This window comes from Chiroxiphia lanceolata, chromosome 16, assembly GCF_009829145.1.
Source record: "Chiroxiphia lanceolata isolate bChiLan1 chromosome 16, bChiLan1.pri, whole genome shotgun sequence".
Classification (NCBI taxonomy): Eukaryota; Metazoa; Chordata; class Aves; order Passeriformes; family Pipridae; genus Chiroxiphia; species Chiroxiphia lanceolata.
Window position 1 is genome coordinate 2,290,289 of NC_045652.1, and position 21,907 is coordinate 2,312,195.

A 21,907-nucleotide genomic window follows, 5' to 3' on the forward strand; every position below is an offset into this window, starting at 1 on the left:
AGGCTCTCCATCCCTTACCCCCGTGGGCTGTGTCACCTCACCACAAGTGATGTGTCTTGCCAATGTCTCCTGCATTGCAGCTCTAAGACACACAGCTGAAATTCCCAGCTTTCAGTCGCTTTGCATCCTTTTCTGACCAACAGATACAGCACCTTACATGTTCCTCGTGCTGCTGTTGCCATGATTGCTTTCCTGAAGCCACCTACTTCTTCCTCTGCCTCACCACACGTTGCCTGTTTGTCATCTTGTTCTTGGCCTTCACAGCCCCTGCTCTGCCTGTCACCTCTCCTTCCTGAACATTAAGCTCCTGCCTAAATGCAGACTGGGGACCAGTGCTCATCACCTGACTGTTATACATTCAAATAAGTTTAATGCTTTCCCTCCTCAGAGCAAATCACTTCATAAACACACTGAGACAACAGTCTTGTTCTTCACGTCTGGCTTAAAACCCTTCTTGCCTATAAAGGTGGTTGAAAACCTTGCCAGCACTTACTCCACTGCTCAGCCACTCAATTACTCTGTGTTTGTCTCTCTGCTCTCTGTCTGTACTTGACCTGTTGTCTCATGCCTAAATTGTAAGCTCAGAAGCAAGGCCTGCCTTACTGGGCTGTAGGGGTGTGTTACACAGCAGTTCTGTGCCAGGATTCCCAGGAAACAGCCTAAGAAAAGAGTCAAATAATAATCCCTTCAGCCCTGAGGGAGGTGGAGCAGAGTGGCCAGCATGTACTGCTCTCAAACCAGCACAAGATCTTTAAGACAAAAACCCTGGGAGATCTGCAGGTGGGCAGGAGATGTTTCTTCTCCACGCTGCCTCTGCCCACGTGCCAGGGATCTCCAGGATCCAACTGCAAACAGAGATTGTCCTCAGGTACCGACTGCCTGGTGTCAGGCGATGTCTTCATTGGAATTATCCTTTAAGTTCCTTCCTCCTGCAGCTGTACTGGCTTCATGTGTGTGAATCAGCCAGTCATCTGACCCTGCTTGGAGGAGGTCTGTGCAGAGCAGAGGAAAAGGGCTGTAATTTTGCTGGAAGAAACATGTTAGTGGAGACCAAATTGCACGTCCTCCTTGGATTTGGTTTGGTTATTACTCAGCCAAAAGTTGGAGCTGTTACGTGGCTCTCCAGTAAGTCTGGGATGCCTCTTTAACTGAGAGCCTTAAGAACAGCCACATGCACAAAGTTACTGTGGCATTTGATTTCCAAATCTTCCTTGAAGTTTCAGGTCTCTGGGGAAAAGGAGCCGTAAGCTCCCTCTACCCATCTCTGGAGTCTGTTCCCTTCCCATGCCACATGCTGCCCTCATGTCCTCTGCCTTTTGGGAATGTTACTGATGTTTGACCACATCCTTGGACCTCTGTGGGTCCCAACAGCCTCTGGAGCTTCCCTGTCTTTTGATGAGAGGAAACTCTCACATCGTGTCTCTGAGTTCTCAAGCAAACCCTGTTGCCTTCAGAAGCCACAGTAACACTGGAGCTAACAGCATTTAATAAATAGAGATTTTCTCCTACACAAACAGTTTCACACTCTAATCCCTGCCTGTAAAGATTAACAGAGTGGAGACAGCACAGGGAAACCTTGAGATGACTGAAGGAAAGAATTTTCTTGGGGATTTGAGCCTTTGCCAAGGAGCTGAAGAGAAAGTCCATGCTGACCTTCTTTGAAGGAGCAGAAATTTTCACTGCATTTTTCAGATGATCTTAAAGAACAGCAGAGAGAGCAGACAGTGCACAGGAGTCCAGATCTTTTATTTGAGCTGATCATAGCAAAAACTATGTGCTCTCAGTTACTGCTTTTCAAGTAACAAGTGGCTGCAGGGGTGAGAAAGAGGAGAAAGACAGTTTATTATGAAAAAAAAAGGTGGTAACTATGACCTTCAGTTTTTCTTTAGGCCTCAGGTTGTTCTGGGAAGTGCTCTGAGCAAATACAATCCTTAGCATAAATATAAAAAAGCCCCCACCAAACAAAGAAAACCCTTCACTAGCAGCTTGTTGGTCCTTTCTCTCTGGTTTGCCTTTGTTAGTTCTCCTTATCTCCAAACCTGGCTCTGCAGGATGCCTTGTGCTCCATAGCCATGTTCCCTCTGAGCAGGCTGGATAACCTGGTAGGGATGCAGGAGGACTTGCTTGGAAGCTGCTAAATGTTTTCCCTTAGAAAGAAAGAACATGGTGACCTTTTATGTGAGAAGTCCTCCTGCCTCTGGCTTACAGGGGAGTGTCCCTCTGTCCCAGGCAGCACCTCTCCGTCCAAGAAGGCTCTTGGTCTGCCCCTGCTGGGATATGTGTGGCTGAAATCACCTTTCTCTCCTGGTTATTATGGTCTGTAGCAAAGCATTGGCAGCACACCAAGGAAACTACCCAATTTCCTATTCCTTCCTCAGCTGCTGTCGCTGCGCAGTGAACACCTGCAGGCTGCCAAAACAACTGTTGTGAGGGCTAGAAGGGACTAGACTGGGAATCCTTCCATCTCCTGGCTCCCAGCTCTCGGGCTCACACCTCCGCTGGGGCAGCCCAAGGATCCCGCCGTCCCCCTGGGAGGGAGGAAGGGGAAGCACAACCCACCTCCCTCCTGCTTTTCCTGTCGCTCCAGGGAACCATTCCAACACACCTTGTTATGGCTTCAGCTCTTGAGGTCTTGGCTGTGACAGGGAGGCCAAGCCTGAGCGGTCCCTGACTCCTCCCTGCACGAGGTTCTCCTGCTGCTCCCTTAGCTTTGCATCTCCCCTGGTCGTGCCTGCACCTTTCACTTCACCTGTCTGTGTTCGTGTGCCTTGTTTGCTTCACAGGATAGATCACACGAGGAAATTGAATTAATTTTGCACGAGCAGCCAGCAACCAGATATTTTTTAACTTTAACTAAGTTGATTTTACAATGTCAGTAACATATTTCAGCGTGTGGTTGGGGTGGTGATGATATTTATGGTATTTATTTATGGTCACTGCGGTGGCATCCAAGAATAGTCTTCTGGAGGAGCTTGTCAGAGCTGTACAGGCAGGAATGGAGAAACTTCTGTCATGAGTGGGCTTCAGGATGAGGATAAATGCTGCATGATAAGTGATAAGACGTGGAGGGGGGAGATGAACATTCAAATATGCTAAGTTTGCTCTGTGTTTGCATTTGAAAATGATCCTGACTAACTGCAGTTCATTTTCATTCTAACCACACTTAGTTATCTAATTCTTTTGGAATTGCTTCAGTGCATATTGGTCTAGGTCAAACAAACTGTAAAAGAAGGAACTCCATGCTCCATGAAAATAGAATGATTTTTGGTTAGAAGTAATTTGTGTTCTCAAATGGAAGCAGAATTGGTGATGCTGTACCTAAGCTGTGTTGCAGGCTGTTGTCAGAATTAACACTGCAGTCTTAATTAATACAAAGGCAGAAGAAAACCAGAAAGAAGAAGTATGCCTTAGTCAGTGAAGAAAATGTAGTTTAATTTGTAGGATTTTTTTTTTTTTGGTGGGATGATGAGATGTACAAAAGGGCTGTTCCCACAGGTAGGAGAGAGGAGGAAGCTCTGGGAAAGCAGCAGGGCTGTAGTGGTCACTGGAAGGATCAGCAAGGGCTGGCAGAGTGAGTTGTCTCATGATCTGTGGAAAGTCAGCACAGCTGACGTGGGTGTTTAAAAAGCTTTTTAGGGGAATCTGAACCTTAAGACAAGGGAATGAAATTTGGGCCTGTGGTTGGTTGTTCATTGCATGTGTGAAAATGGACATTCCTGCTCCTTGGAAAGTTGGTACAGAAAAAGCAAAAAGACACCTAAATAGGGATGTGCCTGCAGAACATGGAGGAGGTACATCCAGAGGAGATGTGGATGGGTTCAGGGCAGGTGGAGTTTGGTCTTTGACGTGGTCAGGTCAGAACTCAGTGTGTTGAGGAAGAGCTTCTTCCAGCTTTTGCTCCTTGGAATCTCATCTGTTTGCCCTCTCAACCACTAACATTCCCTGTGTATGTTTTCCTTTCTGCCACCCAGGCTCCGGGAGGACACAGTCCCAAGACTCAGAATGGACTTTTGAGTCCTCCACAGGAGGAAAAGCTCAGCAACAGTCAAACCTCTCTATATGAAATGCTGCAAGAGAAAGGCCGATGGGGCGGGGTGAGCCTGGATCAGTCAGCTCTCCTCCCTCTGAGGTTCAAAAATATCCGAGAAAAGACAGATGCTCACTTTGTGGATGTGATTAAAGAGGACAGGTAAGGAAAATGGAGTGTAAAATCTTGTAAAGGTGAAAAGGCAGTACCAGGGTCCCATATCTTTAGTCTTTATTTGTGTGCTTTTTTGTCTAATTACTGTTAACGTACAATACGTTCTACGTTTTCTCCGTCTTTATTCTTCTTAAACTACCGTAGGAATTTGATATCAGAAACATTCTGTTTAGAAATATGCAAAGCCACTTTTTTCGTGGCTTCCATGGTGAACAGTCCTCCTTCGGTCGAACCTTGGGAAAGGAAATTGCTCTTGAAATCCCTTGTCACGAAGTTCAGCTCCATCTCGACAGTCGAACGTCGTCTAATGCGCGTAGTTTGTGCCTTCCTCTGCAATTCACGGTGTAACATAAAATCTGAACCACGAAACTCACATTTTTGTATAGCAAGAGAACAACAGCTGATAACATTGTGTGACTAACACCTAGAAATCATGCTGGGCTTGGAAACAGAATTAATAGGAGAGAATTCTCATGCAACTGCTGCCTCCTTGCATATTGTAAAGTTGGTTTCTCGCTCTGTTTCAAACAAAGGAAAATGATTTTGGGCAGAGGAAATGTTGTCCAAAATTCAGTAGTGTGGGATTTTTATAAACACAAAATGATATAGCCCCTGTTATGACAGTGACTTGACTGGAGCAACTAAACAGATAACTTGAGTTTGTTATTATCTATGGCTATTCTTGTTTTTGTTTCACTGCTTCCACTCAAATTGAAGGTGTTTTGTCTAAATATCCTTGAAACTGCTGCGTGCTTGTGTGGACTCTGGGCTGCTTGGAATAGGGACCCATCACCTGAACCTGAAACATAACTAAGGCAGGGAGAGGTGACAGCAAAGGACAGGAGTCCCTCTCCAATCTCTTTTCCAGGTTTTCTCAGTTTGCCTTTCTCCTGTGCTCAAATTCAGTTAAAACTTAGGTTCCTTTAGTGTTTTTCTCTGTGTGTGTTCTGGCACTGGTGGCTGAGAATTGGTGTTCAGCTGATATTTTCAGATATTAGAAGACAGTCGGATCGGGAAAGTCCAAGTGTTGGCAGAAATCAGCAAGAACAAACAGGATTGTTGTTTAAAATGTAACCAGCACACTGCAGGCTTTAACTTATAGAAGCAGCTTAATTTATGCCCTCGGTCTGCTGAAGATACTTCGCTCAAGCTCTCGTGTTCCCGGTGCTTTCCTCCCGCACTCCCCAAATGGATAATTCTCTCTGATTCGGAAAAAAGGAAGAAGCAGGACTGTGATTTGAGATCAGTCAAAGCCTGGCTCTTTTTTGGTCTCAATTAAATATCATCATTACCATATTAAGTGGGCCATTTCTTGTTGCCACGGAAACTTCTCTGCCGAGTTCAGTTCATGTAAACAGAACTTTCCAAAAATAATCTTCTGATTAATTAGCTCTAAGCAAAATGCTTTAAGCCTACTGGTTTACACTGATCTTTTCAACATCTCTCAATGAGAAATTATATGGAATAAGTCCCTTTAAAAGCGTTCCTGATCCCCTGCTATGAAACATAATTGTTGGTCTTGACGAATCGAGCATCTGTGGGGATCTTTGGATGTGGAATTCGAGGTGTTGTTTCACAGGAATCCCCATTTTCAGTAGGTTTTGTTGCATTGGTCTGACGTTGCTGCAAACCCAGCAGCAGCTAAGTGATTTTCCCTGAGCACTGGGCAGCAATTTCCACAGGATTCCTATTGACAGAAAGTACTTAACCCAGATATGATGCTAAGGTGCATAAATTAACCCCACAGGCTTCCTGGAGAGCTGGGAAGAGTAAATGTGTCCTCAGAGGATTCAGGAGCCTGGACACTGCATTAGGAAGCTGCCTGGGGCTGGCTGGGAGGAAGTGCTGGACACTGGTGATATTTTTCCTTTCCAGTCTCTTTCTGGAGCTTTAGCTGTGTGGTTGGGAACTTCTTTGCATGCTGAGATTTAACCTTGGAGCTGATACCTCAGCACTGCCTTTAAAAATAATAGTAATGAAGACAGTCTTAGTCTGGCATGTTTGTATTAGTAATTATAGAAGAATACTTTTATGAAAAGTTATCACTTCTTACAACTTGTTTCTCTATATTTGACAAACAGGGTATGGTTTGAGCTTTGAGTCTGGCTTTACTACAATCACTATAAAAATACTGTTCATTGTAATCTGCACATTACTGTGTGTATTTTAAAAGAAAACTGCATTGTAAGAGTACAGAGTGTTCGAACTTAGTTTCATTGGGAATATTCTCAAAGGATTCTCTGTTTTGGGATTTTTGTTTCCAAGAAAAATTAGGTATTCCTTAGGCTATAAACCTCCTGAAGTACAAGAAACAGGTACTCATGAACTGATCAGGGCAGTAATTCCAGTAATCTCTTTAGACTTACAGAGCACAGTCCCAGGGATGTATGGAGCTCCCCCAGAACTGGGTTCTGTGCAGCCCTTCATCCCCTCCTTGGGTCAGCTTCCTGTTTAAATACTTTTAAAATTTGTTTGTTTCTTTCATCTCCCACTTCCCAGTGTTGCTTGATCCGGGGAACACACAAATCCCTGTGCTGGGAGGCACAGTGGCCTCCTGGGGAGCACATTATGTACTTGACTGTTTAGTCAAGTAAAGTGGGATCTTCCTCTTTGGGACAGACGTGGGTTGACATGGAGCTGGATTGGCACTGGGAATGCTGCCTTCTCCCTCCTTCCACCCTGTTGCACCTTCTGTTTCGTGCTGCACTGGCAGCTGGATTGTTCTTCTGACATCATCCAGCACAACATCACCGTCCTCTATTGAGCTTCCTGGGAGGAAGAAAGGGAATTCAACAATTTTTTTAAAAAAAAAAACAACCAAAGGCCTTCAAAATTCTTATTATAAGATACTCTTAGAAACATCTAAGAGAGGGGAGGAACAAAGACAAGGAATAATGACAGACAGAAGGGTGACTCAAGTGAATGTGTCCTGTCCTTCTTTCAGGGCATCCTGATGTTCTTAATATATTGGCCAAGGCCAAGGTTATGAAGTATCAGCCATATTCATGGTTAGAGTCGTTTGTCTTCTCTGGCATCAGTCTAAGAATTTGTGGTTGGTTGGTCTTGCATTTCAGTTAAAAAAAGTGCTTCCCACATGCCATTGTGTGCTGAGGAGCCTGTACTTCCAAAAAACCCCTCTGCCAAGAGTTCAGCAAAATTAAACAGAAACAAAACCCATAACCAGCCTCCCCCAAAAAGAGGCTCTGCAGGATCTTTCAGCTTCTTCATCTGCTGAGAGTTTGACCTCATGTGCATCTCTAAGTGAAATTCTTTCAGCTCTCTGACACCTGCTCAAGAAAGAAAAAAAGAGGAGTTGCAGAGCTGTCTTTAGGAAACTTCACTCATAAACCTCTTACAGCTAATGCAAAATTCAACTTTCTATTTTCCCTCCAGAGGATCGGAAATATAAACAACTTTTTAATGATTGAAGCCTCTTTTATGTTGTTTATTTTGATTTTTTTCTGCACCTGACACTGGAAGAGAAGGTGAAGGAGGGCATAAACACCCTCTGGTGGATGCTGCCTCTGGGTCTCTCAGCCCTTCTGAGCTGGTGTCATTATTTGTCACTGGCTTTGTTGATGATTCTGGTCATTTTAAATCTTCTGTTTCAACAGTAAATCTAAGCTCTCTGTCTCCTCAAGTTCCATTTCTTTGCAGCCCAGATTCTTAAGGGAGTATTTTACCAGTTGAGTTACTGAGTCATTTTAGTGTCTGAAATAACAAGAAACTGCTGTTTTCTAAAAGGGACAATGGTTTTTTTCCCCTAACAATTTGTCACCTTTGTCATCCTTGGCTTGCTTTGAGCAGTAGAATTCCACCCAAGGCACAAATATCCCGCAGCCACGTGTCTCCTGAGCTTGTGCCTCTGTAGCAGCAATTAACCTTTACTGTTTGCTGGCTTATATTGCAATTATCTGGAGTCATCTGGAGTGAGAGCTGTTAAGTTTCTTGAAGGACTTGTTAGTCTCTTCCTGAAAGTGTAAAAGTTTGCTCTCTCATTTCTTTTGTGGAATATTTCCTTTGACTGAGTGAGTGTTGTAACTAAGGGGGTACTTTGGTGATCAAGAGCAGAGAAAAGCCAAAGGAACTTCAAAGCCAAGGTCCAGCATCCCTAGAAAGAGCAACCACAGACTAGAGGGGGTCTGAAAGAGGTACAGCTGAACAAACTGATGTTTATATTGTCTTTTTTTTTTTTTTTTTTTTAGCCTCATGAAAGATTATTTCTTTAAACCACCTATTAACAAGCTGAGCCTGAACTTCCTGGATCAGGATTTGGAGATGACCTACAGGACAAGCTACCAGGAAGAGGTGTGTTTCTCCTGGCATTGGTTTCCTTCTGTAATCCATCTGAGAAACTTTCTGTCATTTTCTGGGGGTTTTTTTCAACACATCTCGTTGTAGTTGATGACAAGGGTCATGAAATGTCAAATACTGCTGGTATTGCTGCCTCTGCAAACAGTCTCCTTTCAGTTTATCACAGAATCACAAACTGGTCTGGGTTGGAAGGGACCTTAAAGCTCATCTTTTTTCACCCTCTGCCATGGGTCTCCCTGGAGCCTTCTCTTCTCCAGGTGAACACCCCCAGCTCTCCCAGCCTGTCTCCAGAGCTGGGGGGCTCCAGCCCTCAGAGCATCAACATACCCTGTACCCCGAATCTAGTCTTACATTTGGGCTAGAAATCCATTTTCACAGTCGACCAAGGTTCACTAATTACTTCTCACTCGCCTTTTCTCCATGTTCAGGTTAATGTTTTAAGGCTCTACGTTGGCCAGAGAACCATGTTGAGATGAAAGTAAAGGACCACATGCTACTTGCCTTCTCAGCAAATATCCCAGCTTTGAGAATGGCAACTTTGAGTTTGATTTTTTTTCAAGTCACAGCCCCACAGTTACCCCTGTGGAACCTAAACCTGTGCTGAACTCAAATGCCCTAATTCCATAAGTGTGCTGCATTCAGAAACCCTGTGGAATTGTAAGGAGCAGTGAGTAAGTTGTGAGGAACTCGGTACTCTCTCCAGGATTCTGCACCGAGTGTAACAAGCCCTCAATTCCCTCGGGGGCTAATAATATCACAGGCTTTCCATGTCAGTGGATATCCCTGCCTGGCTGATAGGAACTGGCATTTACATAAAGTGACATTAGGTGTCAGTTAGAACTGAGGCTGCATTTTCACCAGGAGCTGAAAAGCTGCTGCCAGAAGAAGGCAATTGCTCTGCTCTGTCCTTCCTGTTCCTCCTCCTCCCTGTTCCTCCTCCTCCCTGCTCCTCCTAATGGCTCTGGTGCTCACCAGCCTTCCCTGCTGTGAGCAGCTCATTTACTGGCCCAGCATAAAATATTCATGGTTTGTTTTTCTGTCTGGGGCTCTTTCTTTTCCCATCCCTCTGTTTTCTGCCCAGCAGCTCTCAGAGGGGTTGGCAAATGCCAGAGCCAGCCCAAGATGCCAGAGCCAGCCCAAGATAAGCGGCCGGCAGCAGGAAGGGGAATGGGCCCTTCCCTTCCAGCAGTGCAGAGCTGTTAGTTTGGTTCATCCAGCTGCAGAATTGCATTGGGATAAATGTAGGTGTTGGTTTCTTTTCTTCCCAGTAGTATGTCCTACATCTGAGGGCAGGTGGGATTTCTGCTTCTGCTGCTCATTGTTTTCAGTTCTGGGCAGCGTTGTCGTGTTCTCCCTGGCAATAGCCCCTGTTTGCTTGTTTTCCAATACTTCCAGGTGAGACCTAACTTAATTTATTTTACCAAAGGAAAGCCCAGTTGTGTTACAGTTCAGCCTGTTCACTTTGTTCACTTCATACTCATCCTGCAGCAAAATAGTCTAGTGGGATCTGCATAAAGCTCCTGTAGCAACAACAGGGAGAAACTTCCCCTGGCACACTGGTTTATTTGCAGATATAAAATAAAATTTGCAAACTACACAGAAAATAGTAAATCAAGTTGTTTCCAATGGAAAGATTGGAAAGAGAAAGGAAGTAGTAATAACCAAACATATACAGATTGACCTATTGATGTGGATACGTAGGGAAATCCTAGAAGGAGCACCGATGAGGTCTGTGCATTTTGTTAGTAGTAAGTTATTAATTTGAAAATCATTATATAAATCTCCCTGGAAATGGGAATCTTCACTCTCTAATAGTAACTCTGCAGCACTGGGGCAAAAACCTTTTAAAGCCTTAATATTAGCAGAGTACTGGTCCGAAACAACAACAAAATCTTCTCTTGGAGAGTGAAAAGAGTTGTCAGCACTCCTAGATCTCTAATTGCCTGGCTGTCAACTGCTGCTGAAAGTAACTTCCAGCACCCCTGAATTCCCCTCTAATTACACAGTGCCAGCTGCATGCTTGGGTTGTGATCTCTCTCCAGAGTCAGCTCTGCTTCCCAGGAGCTTGTTTAGCCTGTTCTTGTTTGGAAATGAAGGCACTACTTAGCCCTGTCAGAGCATCTTTAACGCTGTCACCTGGGGATATGGTGCTGCTTCCCTTAATTCAATTGGTGGGACTTGGGGTGTGAACAGCATTCTGCTGCTGTTCAGGTTAAAAGGTAATTTTGGCACTGAAGTGATGCTGCTTGAATTTATTGGGTTGCAGAGAGGTACAAATGAGGGACAGGTTTGTTTCCCAGTATTGCTGAGTGCAGGAAGTGTTCTGAGGAGCAAAGGAAACTTCCAAATTAAACCAGAGCCCTCCAACTGGGTGCCTTCATGTTGACATTGATAACATAATTTCTGTTTTTCTTTGGAACTTGCTTTCTGTGGTCCCTTGGGCACATACAGACAGTCCCAAAACTGGGCTCACCTGAGTAAGCTGGGATGTAGAGCTCATGATTAGTTTTCAGCTGGACTGTTCACAGTAGCACAAGCACAGCTGCACAAGCACTGGGCCAGGACAAGAGGGGATGGGAATGTGTGGTGAGGGGTTAGGGAAGAGCAGGACTTGGTGTTCTGGGCTCTGATCAATTTGGATTACACATAATCTCAGTGGCTAATTTTAATGGTCTGAAAGGGAGATGTGAACCCTGCCACAGGAGCTGTTACTGGGGGGAGGTGTTTGGAGGGTTTTCTTAAAGACCCATCGAGGCTAAAAAGTAAAATCTGTTATTATTTTAAATTGAAATCATTGAAGAAAATGTCTCACAGCTTTATCTGCTAGTAATTATATTCATGTTTCTTTGCACAGAATAGTCAATTTTCATGTTATTTTATTTCTGTATCATAATAGTGTGTAAAAATCACCTCAATCCTGGGGGCTGTGCTGCCAATGCTTTTTTCAACACGGTCTTCTCAGGGAACTGTGACAGCCATGGCACCACCTCTTCTGCTTCATGTTTCCAAACGTTCCTTACATTGGATTAACGAAGTGGCCAAAACTTCTTTATTCCCCAACTTGTTTTGAGCTGCTGTTTATCACCCAGTTGAATTCAACAGAGTGGCGTTTACTCATGTCCAGCCCTTCCCTCAATGCCTGTGTTCCACACAGGTCATGAAGAATGCTCCAGTGAAGACGTTTGCCAGCGCTACCTTCAGCTCGCTCCTGGACGTGTTCCTGTCCACCACAGTCTTCCTCATCCTCTCCATCACCTGTTTCCTGAAACACGGCATGGTGGCGTCCCCTCCGCCCCCCGCCGCCGTCGCCGTGTTCGTCGTCGCCATCCTGCTGGAAGTGCTGTCCCTCGTCGTCTCCATCAGGTAAATAAGGAGTGACGGAGCCTGGGAATAGCAGGGGGAGCTGAGGTGGTGGCTGGCTCGGGAACATTTTGTTTGACAGCCCCCCAGGAACATGCTTGGACGGTCTGGGATGTTTGAAGAGCAGCGTCGGCGCAGCCAAGGCTGGCGGCAGATCTTGTGCAGGGAGAGCTCTGGCTGCAGGGATGGCAGGAGAAGTGTGGCTCTGATGGAGGCCACTTAGGGAAACGGGATCTGCACACCATGCCTGCGCCTCTGACTGTTCCTTGGGATGCCCCATGAGCCTCCCCTCACAGGGCCATCAGAATCCAAACAGGAAACTTTTGTCTGTCCTTCAAACAAACCCACCCAAAAAATTCCTAGATAACAGTACACAGTTCTCGGGTTAAAACTGAAATCATGTATCAGAGGTGCAAAGAGCAGTCCTTCTCTCAAAGGAAAAAAGAAGAAAAATTGATGAAGTCACATTGCATCTGTCCAGAAATAGTTTCTTTTTAAAGTTTCGTGGATTAATGTTGTAAGAGCTTGTGTTTTCTGTCTGACACGTAACTGGAGGTCAGCATTTCCCTGGATTCAGGGCTGTGGGATAGGCACTGCTACTGAAGGGAAGGGAGCACTGGTTTGTCTCTGCAGAAGGAGTGGTACTTTGCAGTGCCAGCCCCACATAGCAGCAAAGAATCCTCAGTCCCTGAATCCTTGTCCTGCCCCTCAGCCTCTTCTGTGCCCTTGCAGGGGAAGGCTTGGCTGTTTAACAGTGACTCCACGTTCCCCATTTGTACCCAGTCACCCACAGGACGTGTCCTGGGCTTTGAGGACACCTGCAGGCCTTACTCCTGTGGTAACTACTCAGTGAGCAGTTCCTCTGGAACATGGGGTTCCAGGGGTTACTCACATCCAGGTGTAGCAACCAGCAGTTGTCCGTGTGTTCAGTGTTCGTGCTCTCCTGGGTGTGTTGTCTGATCTGTGCAGATACCCCGTGTAACCTGTAATTAACCCCGATGATGGACCTATTAATAAGTTGTTTGTGTGTGTGTACGTGTGAGAGCAAGTTCACTGTGCCCTCCTCAGCCCCCTTTTCCCGGCGCTTCCCTTGACACAGAGCGTGATAAGGGTGGTGTGTGGAAACCTGTGTCCTCACTTGTAGTTCTGCAAATCTGTCAGGAATGTGTAAGTCAAAATGCTTCTGTAATTACAAGTTGGAAGCAATTCTGCTGCTGTTTCAAGAGAAACAAGAGATTACAGTGTGCACTCTTACTTTGACTTTACAAGGTCAAGGTAAAAATACTGGATTAGTGCTTTAGCCACTGAAGGAAGTTTGTATCTCAATGAGCATATAAATGTCTGTGTGTTACATCAAAGCTGGCACACAGAGTGAAGAGAGGTCATCATGTGTGAACAGTGGAAATGCTTTTAAAGATAGTATTTCTTAGTGGGGGTATTTGATTGTTGCGATTCAAATAATTTTTAGAAAACCTAGAAATTCAGAAGGTGTTAAAAGCTGTACTGGGAGATGGTTGAACTGTAGGGCTGTCATTGTAGTGTATCCTAAAATGGATTAACTCATGTTCTGTCCTCTCTCTTGCATCAGAAATGCATTTTCCCCTTTGCAGAAGTCTCTGCATGCTGATTTGGGTGGGGGAGAAGTTGGTTTGGCACTTCAGTGTGCCCAGGCAGCTCTGCCATCTCACCAACAGCAGGTGGTCTGGGTTTGGTGGCCATGAACTTGCTCAGCTGTGAACAGCTCAACACCCACTTTGCTGAAGAGCTACTTTTCTGCTATCCAGATTATTTGGAGAAAAGTTGTGTTCACTCACTTTTCAGGTGAATTCTTGCTTCATTTTAGTATTTTTCAATTCACTGTTTTTCCCACTTGTTTTCCCAATGCCACATTGCATTTGCCTTTCCTTGTTTTGTCCGTTCATAAAAATTATTGCTATAATCTTAGAAATATTTATAGGTAGGTACATAAGGTTTTATTGCAGTCCTGTTCTATAATTGGTGGTTTATGGTTTTCTTAAGGAGAAGGAAAATTGTTGTTTTCAGTCTGTCTATATAGTCAAGAACTGGCAAAGCAGTTTTGCCTTCCTGAGCTGCGTGTGGCTGTGCAGGGGTTTGGCTTCAGTGCAGCACTGTGTGGTCAACCCAGAGACCCCACAAATTCTCCTGGTTACTTTGGGAACCAGGAATTGCTGGATGGAAGAAGCACCAGCTGCCCTTCCCTGCCCTCTCTGTCAAACCAGCTGTTGAGGAGTAGGGATGTAGAAATTGAGGCCCCAGATATCTCTTGGAGTGTCTGCAAATCACTCTGTATTTTAGCACTTATATATTCTGAGTTAGAAGGGGCTCAGAAGGATCACTGAGTCCAGCTCCTGGCTGGAACCTCCTGCCATGGGCTCACACTTGTGATCTTTCCTCTACTAACGAGATTTAATTTGTATTTAACTTAACTCTGATCATCCCATCTAAGGTAACACTGGAGTAAATCTCTTACAGTACAAACCCAGGATCATCTCAGATCTGAGCTGGTCCTACCCAGGGTACCTGCTTGAAAACAGTCTCAGACCTCACCTGAACAGAGCAGGCTTTGTAGGTGAAAAGCCTCAGAAGCTTTCTGGCAGGTTTTCAGTTTTAAATGTAAGGACAGTGGTGTATTTGGGTGGAGCTTTGGTAAGAAAAGGTGTCTAGTTGGGTTTGGAGGGTTTTTTTGGTTGTTGTTTTGAATTTATAATACATATTTGTTTTATAGTAAATACATAAGATAGACTTTTGGGCCACCCCAGTCTCCTGGGGCACACACTGCTGTACGGTTCCCTTGAGCAGAAAGAAGGCAATCATATTTTTCCTCTTCAAATCCTCTCCCAAGTGAGGACTGCTCCCTCTGACCACTCATTATGCAGTGCAGAACTTCCTGTGCAGAAATGTCATCCCAAATGACAATCACAGAATACCAGCGAGATATCTGCAGGGAGGAGATCGGACTACAATGCTGGGCACAATCCCAGAATTTCAGGAAAAGGGATTATTTTAAGACCAGAAAATTCTTGCCTAAGTTTCACATTGTATTTTCATTATCGTGATGTGAAACACCCTGTCTTTAAATCAGTCTAAATTGTAATTAAATCCAGGACTCAGCCTAGCAAGGATCACTTGGCTCTTGTGGCTCAGCCCTCAGTCCAGCTGAGGGAGAGGGAAGGGGAGCACTGTCTCTGCCTGAGAAACAAAACTTGAGTTCTGGAAGAGCAGAAGGCCTCATGGAGCAAAGCTTACGAGGGAGAAGGATGTTTTGATTCCTCTGAAGTGTCTGATAATAAATTATTGGAGTACCTGTAGATGAGGATCCCACTGTTAACACAAGAGCCACTTGAAAATTAATTGTATAAAGCTGCACGCAAAAATTGGTGCTTCATTTGTGAGCACATGGAAAATGTCATCTCCTGCTCTGTAAATGTTCTGTAAAGAATGTCCTTCGGCCCACTTGAAGTGTAACTACTTTGACAAGTTCAGTTGAAGCGTAAGAGGTCCTGAAATTCTGGTTTTTTATAAAAAAACCTTGGGAAATGTCACTGAACGTACAAATGCAAGGTTTCACTTGGGAGTCTGAGGAGTGGGTCTGCAGGAATGCAGGTAAAAGATAGCTGCCCATTATTTTTGTGTAAATACAGGATTTTTGTTAACTAGATGATTTTGACACATAGCTCTTGAGTAAAACTCGCCGTAAATGAGTTTGTTTACAAAAAATATGTTGCTTTTGATAATGTGCTTCAGAGAAGACTTGTGGGTGAAGAGCTGAGGGCAGAGAGTGGGTGTTTCAGCCCTGTTCAAAAGAGTGAAAGGTGGGAGCACTTCAAGTTGATTCATGAATTTAAAAGGGCCTTTCTAGAGAGCAAAACAAATTATCTCCTGGATGAAGCAAGCGAGTGCAGTCGAACACTGGAATGGGAAGTTGTGCTGTTGTCTGACTGAGCAGAACTGCCCTTTTCCTTGAAGTTGTGCTTCACCATCCCAGCCCTGCTCAAGTGCCACCCACGAGGGACCCTGTGGCCAAGCACTTGGATCTTCCTAAATTCCCAGTGACCAGGAGCAGAAATTGTTTCCTGCATCCCGAGCTTAATGAACCAGATCTGTTAACACGACTGATACAGAGTCCTGATGCCGGGGAAAACAATGGAGTCTGTTTGCCTTTATTTATTTCTAACATCTGGTATTTAATATCCCACCAAATTGCTGCTGTGCCAAAAGCTTTTGATTTGAACTCTGGGAATTGATTTTAAACTGCCAGTAAATACAGAAATGATGGTAACAGTCTCCATTAGCCATTAATCATTTATGTCAAAGTTACTAATTTGAACTCCAGCTTGTGTAAACATCTCGGAAGCTTCAGCATTTAAGCCCCGTTGAGCTGCCCACTGACACTGCATTATTTACTGATACTGCCCTGTAGCCATTAAATCTGTCTGCAGCTCTCACTGCTGTCTGGATTTAATGCACTCCTGACTTCCTGTGCTGGGAGCGCTGGGCTGGATCCGCCGGCTTTCCCTGCTAGGGACGGGAATTCAGTCGTTTAATTCCAGAGCACAGAGCTCTGCGATAAATACCAGCCCAAAAATCAATGCAAGAAGGTAAAGATTATCAGGAGAAATGTGACATTGCCCTGGAATTTGCACTGTCCTTTTGGAAACACACAGCTGCCTAAATAAAGCAGTGTCCTCATCGCAGGATTAACCGATCGCGTTCGCCGGTGGATTTGTTGCTATAGTTCCCACAGGAATTTGTCCTGGCATGGAGGCTTGGCAAAAAGGAACATTGAAGAAGTGGAGTCCCTGGTGTGTGGGTTGGGGTGAGAGACATGAGCTGCACTGGGTATCTGCCACTGAGCTGGGTCCTGTGCCAGGCAGGATGGGAGCGATGCGGGGATCCAGGGGAGCGTAGGCAGAGCTGCTGCCGAGCTGCCTTGGGAGAGTCTGGGGATGCAGGTTGTTAGCCCAGGGAGCCCCATTCCCTTTCCTCTCACACTTCAGCCATGGAGATCCTAATCCCAGTCTGTAGGCTTTGGGAGAATGGAACTTTGTTTTTAGAGGCAGGAACTTGATTTCAGACGTACTTGGTGCTGAGAAAGTAGGGCTGTCACTGAGCACAGGGACAGTTCTGTCATCAGGGTAGGACACTTTACAACCCTTCAGAAACCCCAATTTTTACTCTGCAGAGTTTTTTGGTTTTTTTTTAAAATTTTATCTTGCTCTATATCCAGTTTTTAAATTTCAATGCGTTGTTGGAAACTCTGTTTCCTGATGGAATACAGGTATAATTTTTGGTGTGAATGGAAATCCATTAAACTGAAAACTGGCAAATCTGTGAGCACCCTCTCGTGGGATCCCGGTGTATTACAGTGTATGCCATCCTCCCAGATTTCTCTTTTTAATGCATTTAAGGATAATTTCCAGACTTGAATGTATTAAAATTAAATAAGTTAAATTAGAGGAGAGCTCTTGATGCTTCGAAAAATGCTTTTGTTCGCAAAACTCACAGAAGTCCAGACCAGAGAATTAAAATATCATCCGTAAACAATGAATATTTAAAGGTGTGGAATGAGTGTCAAATTCTCATAAAGAAATTTAAATTCAGGTGGTTTGTATCAGGCTTTTATCCAGCATAAAACCTTGTATTTCAGACAACAGGGGTAAAAATAAGTGTATTGCTTTTCTCTTTTTAAAAGTATGGTGATATGGGGTAATTTATGTAACTTTGAAGATTGGGAATTTCATATTTAGTGTATGTGATACTTTTTTTTTTTCAACTGTGAGCATCTCTGTTCAAAAAAGGTGTAATTCTGTACTGTTTGGGGTCTGCTGTTGTCCAGAAGTACCTGCCCGGGCTGAGTCTGGGAATTCCACACATCCCACTAATGGCTCTGGATGCAGCTAACTGTGCTCCACTACCTTTTTATGTCTCCATAAAAATAATTAGGCACTTGAACAGCAGTTGCAGTTTTTCTCAAGTGACTAATGTTGAGCTTTGAGAAGGAAGTTATCCCAAGGATTTATTTCTGTGGATAAATAATAGTTTTCCATGCAATGCCCTTGAGCATTGAGCATCCTTTTACCATCCCTTATTCATTTTAGCAATTAGAGCTGCTCTCATTAAGGAGCATCTCCGGTGAGCTGCTCTCCAGAGCTCTCCCAGTTGGCTCCCTCAGCTCTTCACAGGTTGGGGCCGTGGTTTCATCGGCAGCTCGAGGTGGGAGCCGTTCCTTCCCTGTGTGCCGTGTGGGATCCAACTGGGATGCTGTGCTGGCTCCCAAGGAATGGGGTGGGTGCCAGCTGGCCCACGAGGGGCTCAGCCCAACTGCTTCTCCAGCTCTGCTCCTGCCAGGCTGCCAGAGCTCAGCCCACGCTCCTCTTCCCCTTCCCTAATGAGAGGGAACGGAGCCTGGTTGCAGACAGGGTGGTTGCAACTGGGAGAACTGGTTTTGGTTGCAGTGGGATGGAGCTGCACAGCCCTGGGTGCTGGAGCTGTTAGTGGGGTGCACAGCGCTGCATTTCAAACATTTCTGCTGTTATTTTCAGTCATTTGAATTTGTAAAAGCTTCCCCTCTCCCTGCCTGCTTTATTTATGAATGGAGAGAAGTCTTCCCTGTGCTTAACCGTCCAAGTGAGTGAAATTTGGCTTTCAGTTTGCCTCCTCGAAGCCCCCATCCCGAGGCTCTCCCTGCTGGAGCAAACACCCAGTCAGCTGTCAGCAAAGGTGGATTATTCCCTGGAATCACCAGCAGGTGCTGTGGGTGTAACACACCGTGGTTGCTCACACAGCCCCAGTGAGGGATCTGAATTCCTGCAGGTCGATCAGAGACGGGAGGTGATGTTGCTGCAGTTAACGCCCCGCTCCGTGATTTCCTGTGTTCCAGGATGGCGTTCTTTCTGGAGGAGGTGATGACTTGCACCAAGCGTCTCCTGGAGGTGATATCTGGCTGGCTGCCTCGACATTTTTTCGGCGCAATCCTGGTTTCTCTCCCGGCTCTTGCAGTTTTTTCACACTTCACCTCTGATTTTGAAACAAATATACATGTAAGTTGTCGAACTCCGTTCCTAATGTGATGTTTTGGATGGAACAAAGCTTGCTGTTTGCCTGCCGCCTTCCTCCACCTCCCTGGCTTTGCATCTGTTTGATACAGATCCCTTGGAGGGAGAGGGCTTTGTGGATGATGGAATTCCTAGTTTGTTATGTAAATACAGTCACGGCTGCTTTGAAAACTCTCAGACAAAAGAGGAGAGCCAAACCTAGAAATGCCTGTGACTTACCTACCTTTTTTTCCTTAGACCAAGCACTTCTGCAGGGCTTTATTCGAGACAGTGCAAGGAGTTTATCTCAGGCTTGTGGATCTAGGCTGAATTTGGAGTTTCTGGGTGGACATGTTGTGCAGTTACTGAATCTTAGCAATGAGAACACAGTATTAGTGGTGGGTGTTTGGGCTTTGCAGAGTGAGATGGAGGAACTCAAAGGAGAGAGAGAGCTCTCAGTGCCTAGAAATGATCATTGCAGGAGCTGTGGAAGTGGTTAAAGGAATGCAATACCTGCCTTCTGAAAAGGAACAGAAGGAAATTGGTATATTTAGCCCAGACACAGAGATCCACAGGAGATTTGATGTCTCTCTTAATGAGAGCATTCCAAAGGGGAGAACAAGGGGTTAAATATTCAAAGAATTTCACATAAATTCTGTAAATTCTGTGAATTCATAGAATCCCAGAATGGTTGGGGTTGGAAGGGACCTTAAAGGTCATCTCTTTCCAACCCCCTACCATGGGCAGTGATGAGAAGGGGGAAGAACAGTTTAATTTAAAGGCCAACTGTAGCATAAAATCAGGGCTTTAAAACTGTGAATAAAATGGCCTCAAACTGGAGATGAAAGTTTGTTTCTCTGCAAGTTTCTCTTCATAGCACAGTGATCCTTTCCAGGAGCTTCAGGGAATTGCTTCACAAAGCTCTTCCTATTTCAGGGCTCTGGGTGTAGGTAATGGCCAGATCCTCCTCACTCTTCCTATCACAGCTTATTCCTGGCTTTTGGGAAGTGTTTGTTCCATGGGAACATGTGACCACATGTTTTTTGGTCCTTGCTGATTTAAACACATATCCCGTGGTTATCACAGTCACAGAGGAGTGTGTTTGACATTCTGTTACATCCCATGTTTAAAACCATTCTGCAGCTTCCACCTCTTGGAACTTTGCTTAAGAATTTTTAAGCAGTAAATTTATTTTTTGTTAGTTCAGTTTAAACATGGTCTTCCTCCTACATGATTATCAGTAATTTAATTGTAGGAATGTCTTCTTTAAAGTGAAGGGACCCAAAAACCTTCAAATCTGTCCATTGGTTTTGATATCATCCCATTCATCACCATCCTTGATCATCTCTCCAAATGTTTAAAAATAATAAAAAATGTTAAAAACCTTTATTGGTGTGTTCTCAATACCTGTTCAGGACAGGCTGAGTCGAAACACTTGAGGCAGCAGCAGTAAAATGGTGATTTCCATCACCAAACTGAGAATGAACTTTGCTTTCTTTCCTCTTGCAGGTCCTCCAGAGTCGTGGGGCTGTTGGCTCCCTCTCCAAGAGATGTCCCAACTCGGCTTGTGCTCAGTGTTTCCACACTCATGGAGCTCTAGGAAATGGAGTCAATCTATAGAGGGTCAGGTAAGTGTCCTATTTTACTATGACATGGTTTTGCAAAGTTTTTTTTTATTCATAGCATTTTATACCCTCCCTGGATATAAAATAATTTAAACGAAAATTAACAAAAAAACAGCCATGAAAAAAAAAAAAAAACTTTCCAAAGCCATGCATCCATAGTAAAATCCAGCACATCCTGACCCTCTATAGGCTGGCTTCATGCTGGGGCATCACTTGGAGTGAGAACCAGTGCTCTGCCACTTTAGGAGACCTGAAATGGGGGGAAAAAAGTAAGTTTAAGTTATGTTTTTTTATGGACACTTCTGAAACTCCTTTTATCTGTTTTTGAGTCATTTCAAAAAAACCAACAACTGTGCTTGTGGTTTAAAAATGGTAAATTATGTAAGGTTTTTTTCCTATACTCTGTATCTGCTCTGAATCACATGTTTGTTTGTTGTGCTACAGGATTGCAGTGTCTGTGCTTCAGCTGTACAGGAAATGTAAAATTAAAAAAAAAAAGAGATTACTAATGAAAGGATTGTTATTAAAAATAAAAGAAAGGGAGAGAATGATCATTTCATGCTGTAAAACACAGCATAAAGCTAGAACAGAACTCCCTAATGCAAGTGTGGAGTCTCTGTTTTAGCTTGGATGGTCATGAATATTCTTGCTAAAACCAAAATTGGCACATCAGCCTGAGAAGTTTGACCACTGTAGGATTGTATCTCGGGGAAATGAAGGTATTCTGGGCAATGTGTCTGTCCTGCCCGTCCTTTTCTTTATCTGGTGGAGTTGTGGGAAAGGGAAAGGGGGTTTGAGATCAGGCATTTGGAACAGAAAATGTAAAATTGTCCTTGCAAATTGGCACAAGTGGTCGTGTCACAAGGTGTCCATTGACAATGACCAATACCTGCCTTTTGTTCCCAAGGCAGATCTTTTCAACCTGAGTTCCTCTGTTGCTGATCAGGGTGACAGTGTCCCCTAAGAAGTGTTTTTAAAAACAGGCAGGTGGGTGAAGTTGCATTCCGCATTTTCAATGCAGCGGAATTTCGATATTCAGTTTAAAACAGACGGGATCTAACCCCAGCAGTGGAGTGGAGGTTACCATGAATATTTACCTTTTTTTTAAATTTTATTTTATTTTAACAAGAAGAGGCACTGAGCTTTTTGCAAAGGTCAGCTGGAGGCATTGGAAGTCGCTGAAATAACCGTGTAACGCAGCGATACAAAACTCCACCCAGGGGAAACTGTGACCAACCACCTGTGCTAAAGGTTTTCTTGCCCTTGGAAGGGAAGATGTCCATCTTCACGTGCTGACTCCTGATGCACCATAACACAGATGGAATCAGACCCTTCTGCTCCCTGTGCCCCTT

The 21,907-nt window shown here is 44.5% G+C and overlaps 1 protein-coding gene and 1 long non-coding RNA gene across 3 annotated transcripts in view; both read left to right on the forward strand.

Moving 5' to 3' along the window:
- ADCY9 (adenylate cyclase 9) overlaps nucleotides 1-21,907 on the forward strand; it is an 85,951-nt gene that overhangs the window by 52,947 nt on the left and 11,097 nt on the right. For both annotated transcript variants that reach the window (XM_032703899.1, XM_032703900.1), the window contains 4 exons: nucleotides 3,972-4,189; nucleotides 8,407-8,509; nucleotides 11,670-11,878; nucleotides 18,777-18,936. In XM_032703899.1, the coding sequence (XP_032559790.1) occupies nucleotides 3,972-4,189; nucleotides 8,407-8,509; nucleotides 11,670-11,878; nucleotides 18,777-18,936 (690 nt within the window). The remainder of the gene's footprint in view (nucleotides 1-3,971; nucleotides 4,190-8,406; nucleotides 8,510-11,669; nucleotides 11,879-18,776; nucleotides 18,937-21,907) is intronic.
- Nucleotides 20,297-21,034, forward strand: LOC116794809. Its single transcript, XR_004359887.1, has 2 exons — nucleotides 20,297-20,558; nucleotides 20,745-21,034. It is a non-coding gene; the product is annotated as an uncharacterized LOC116794809 (long non-coding RNA).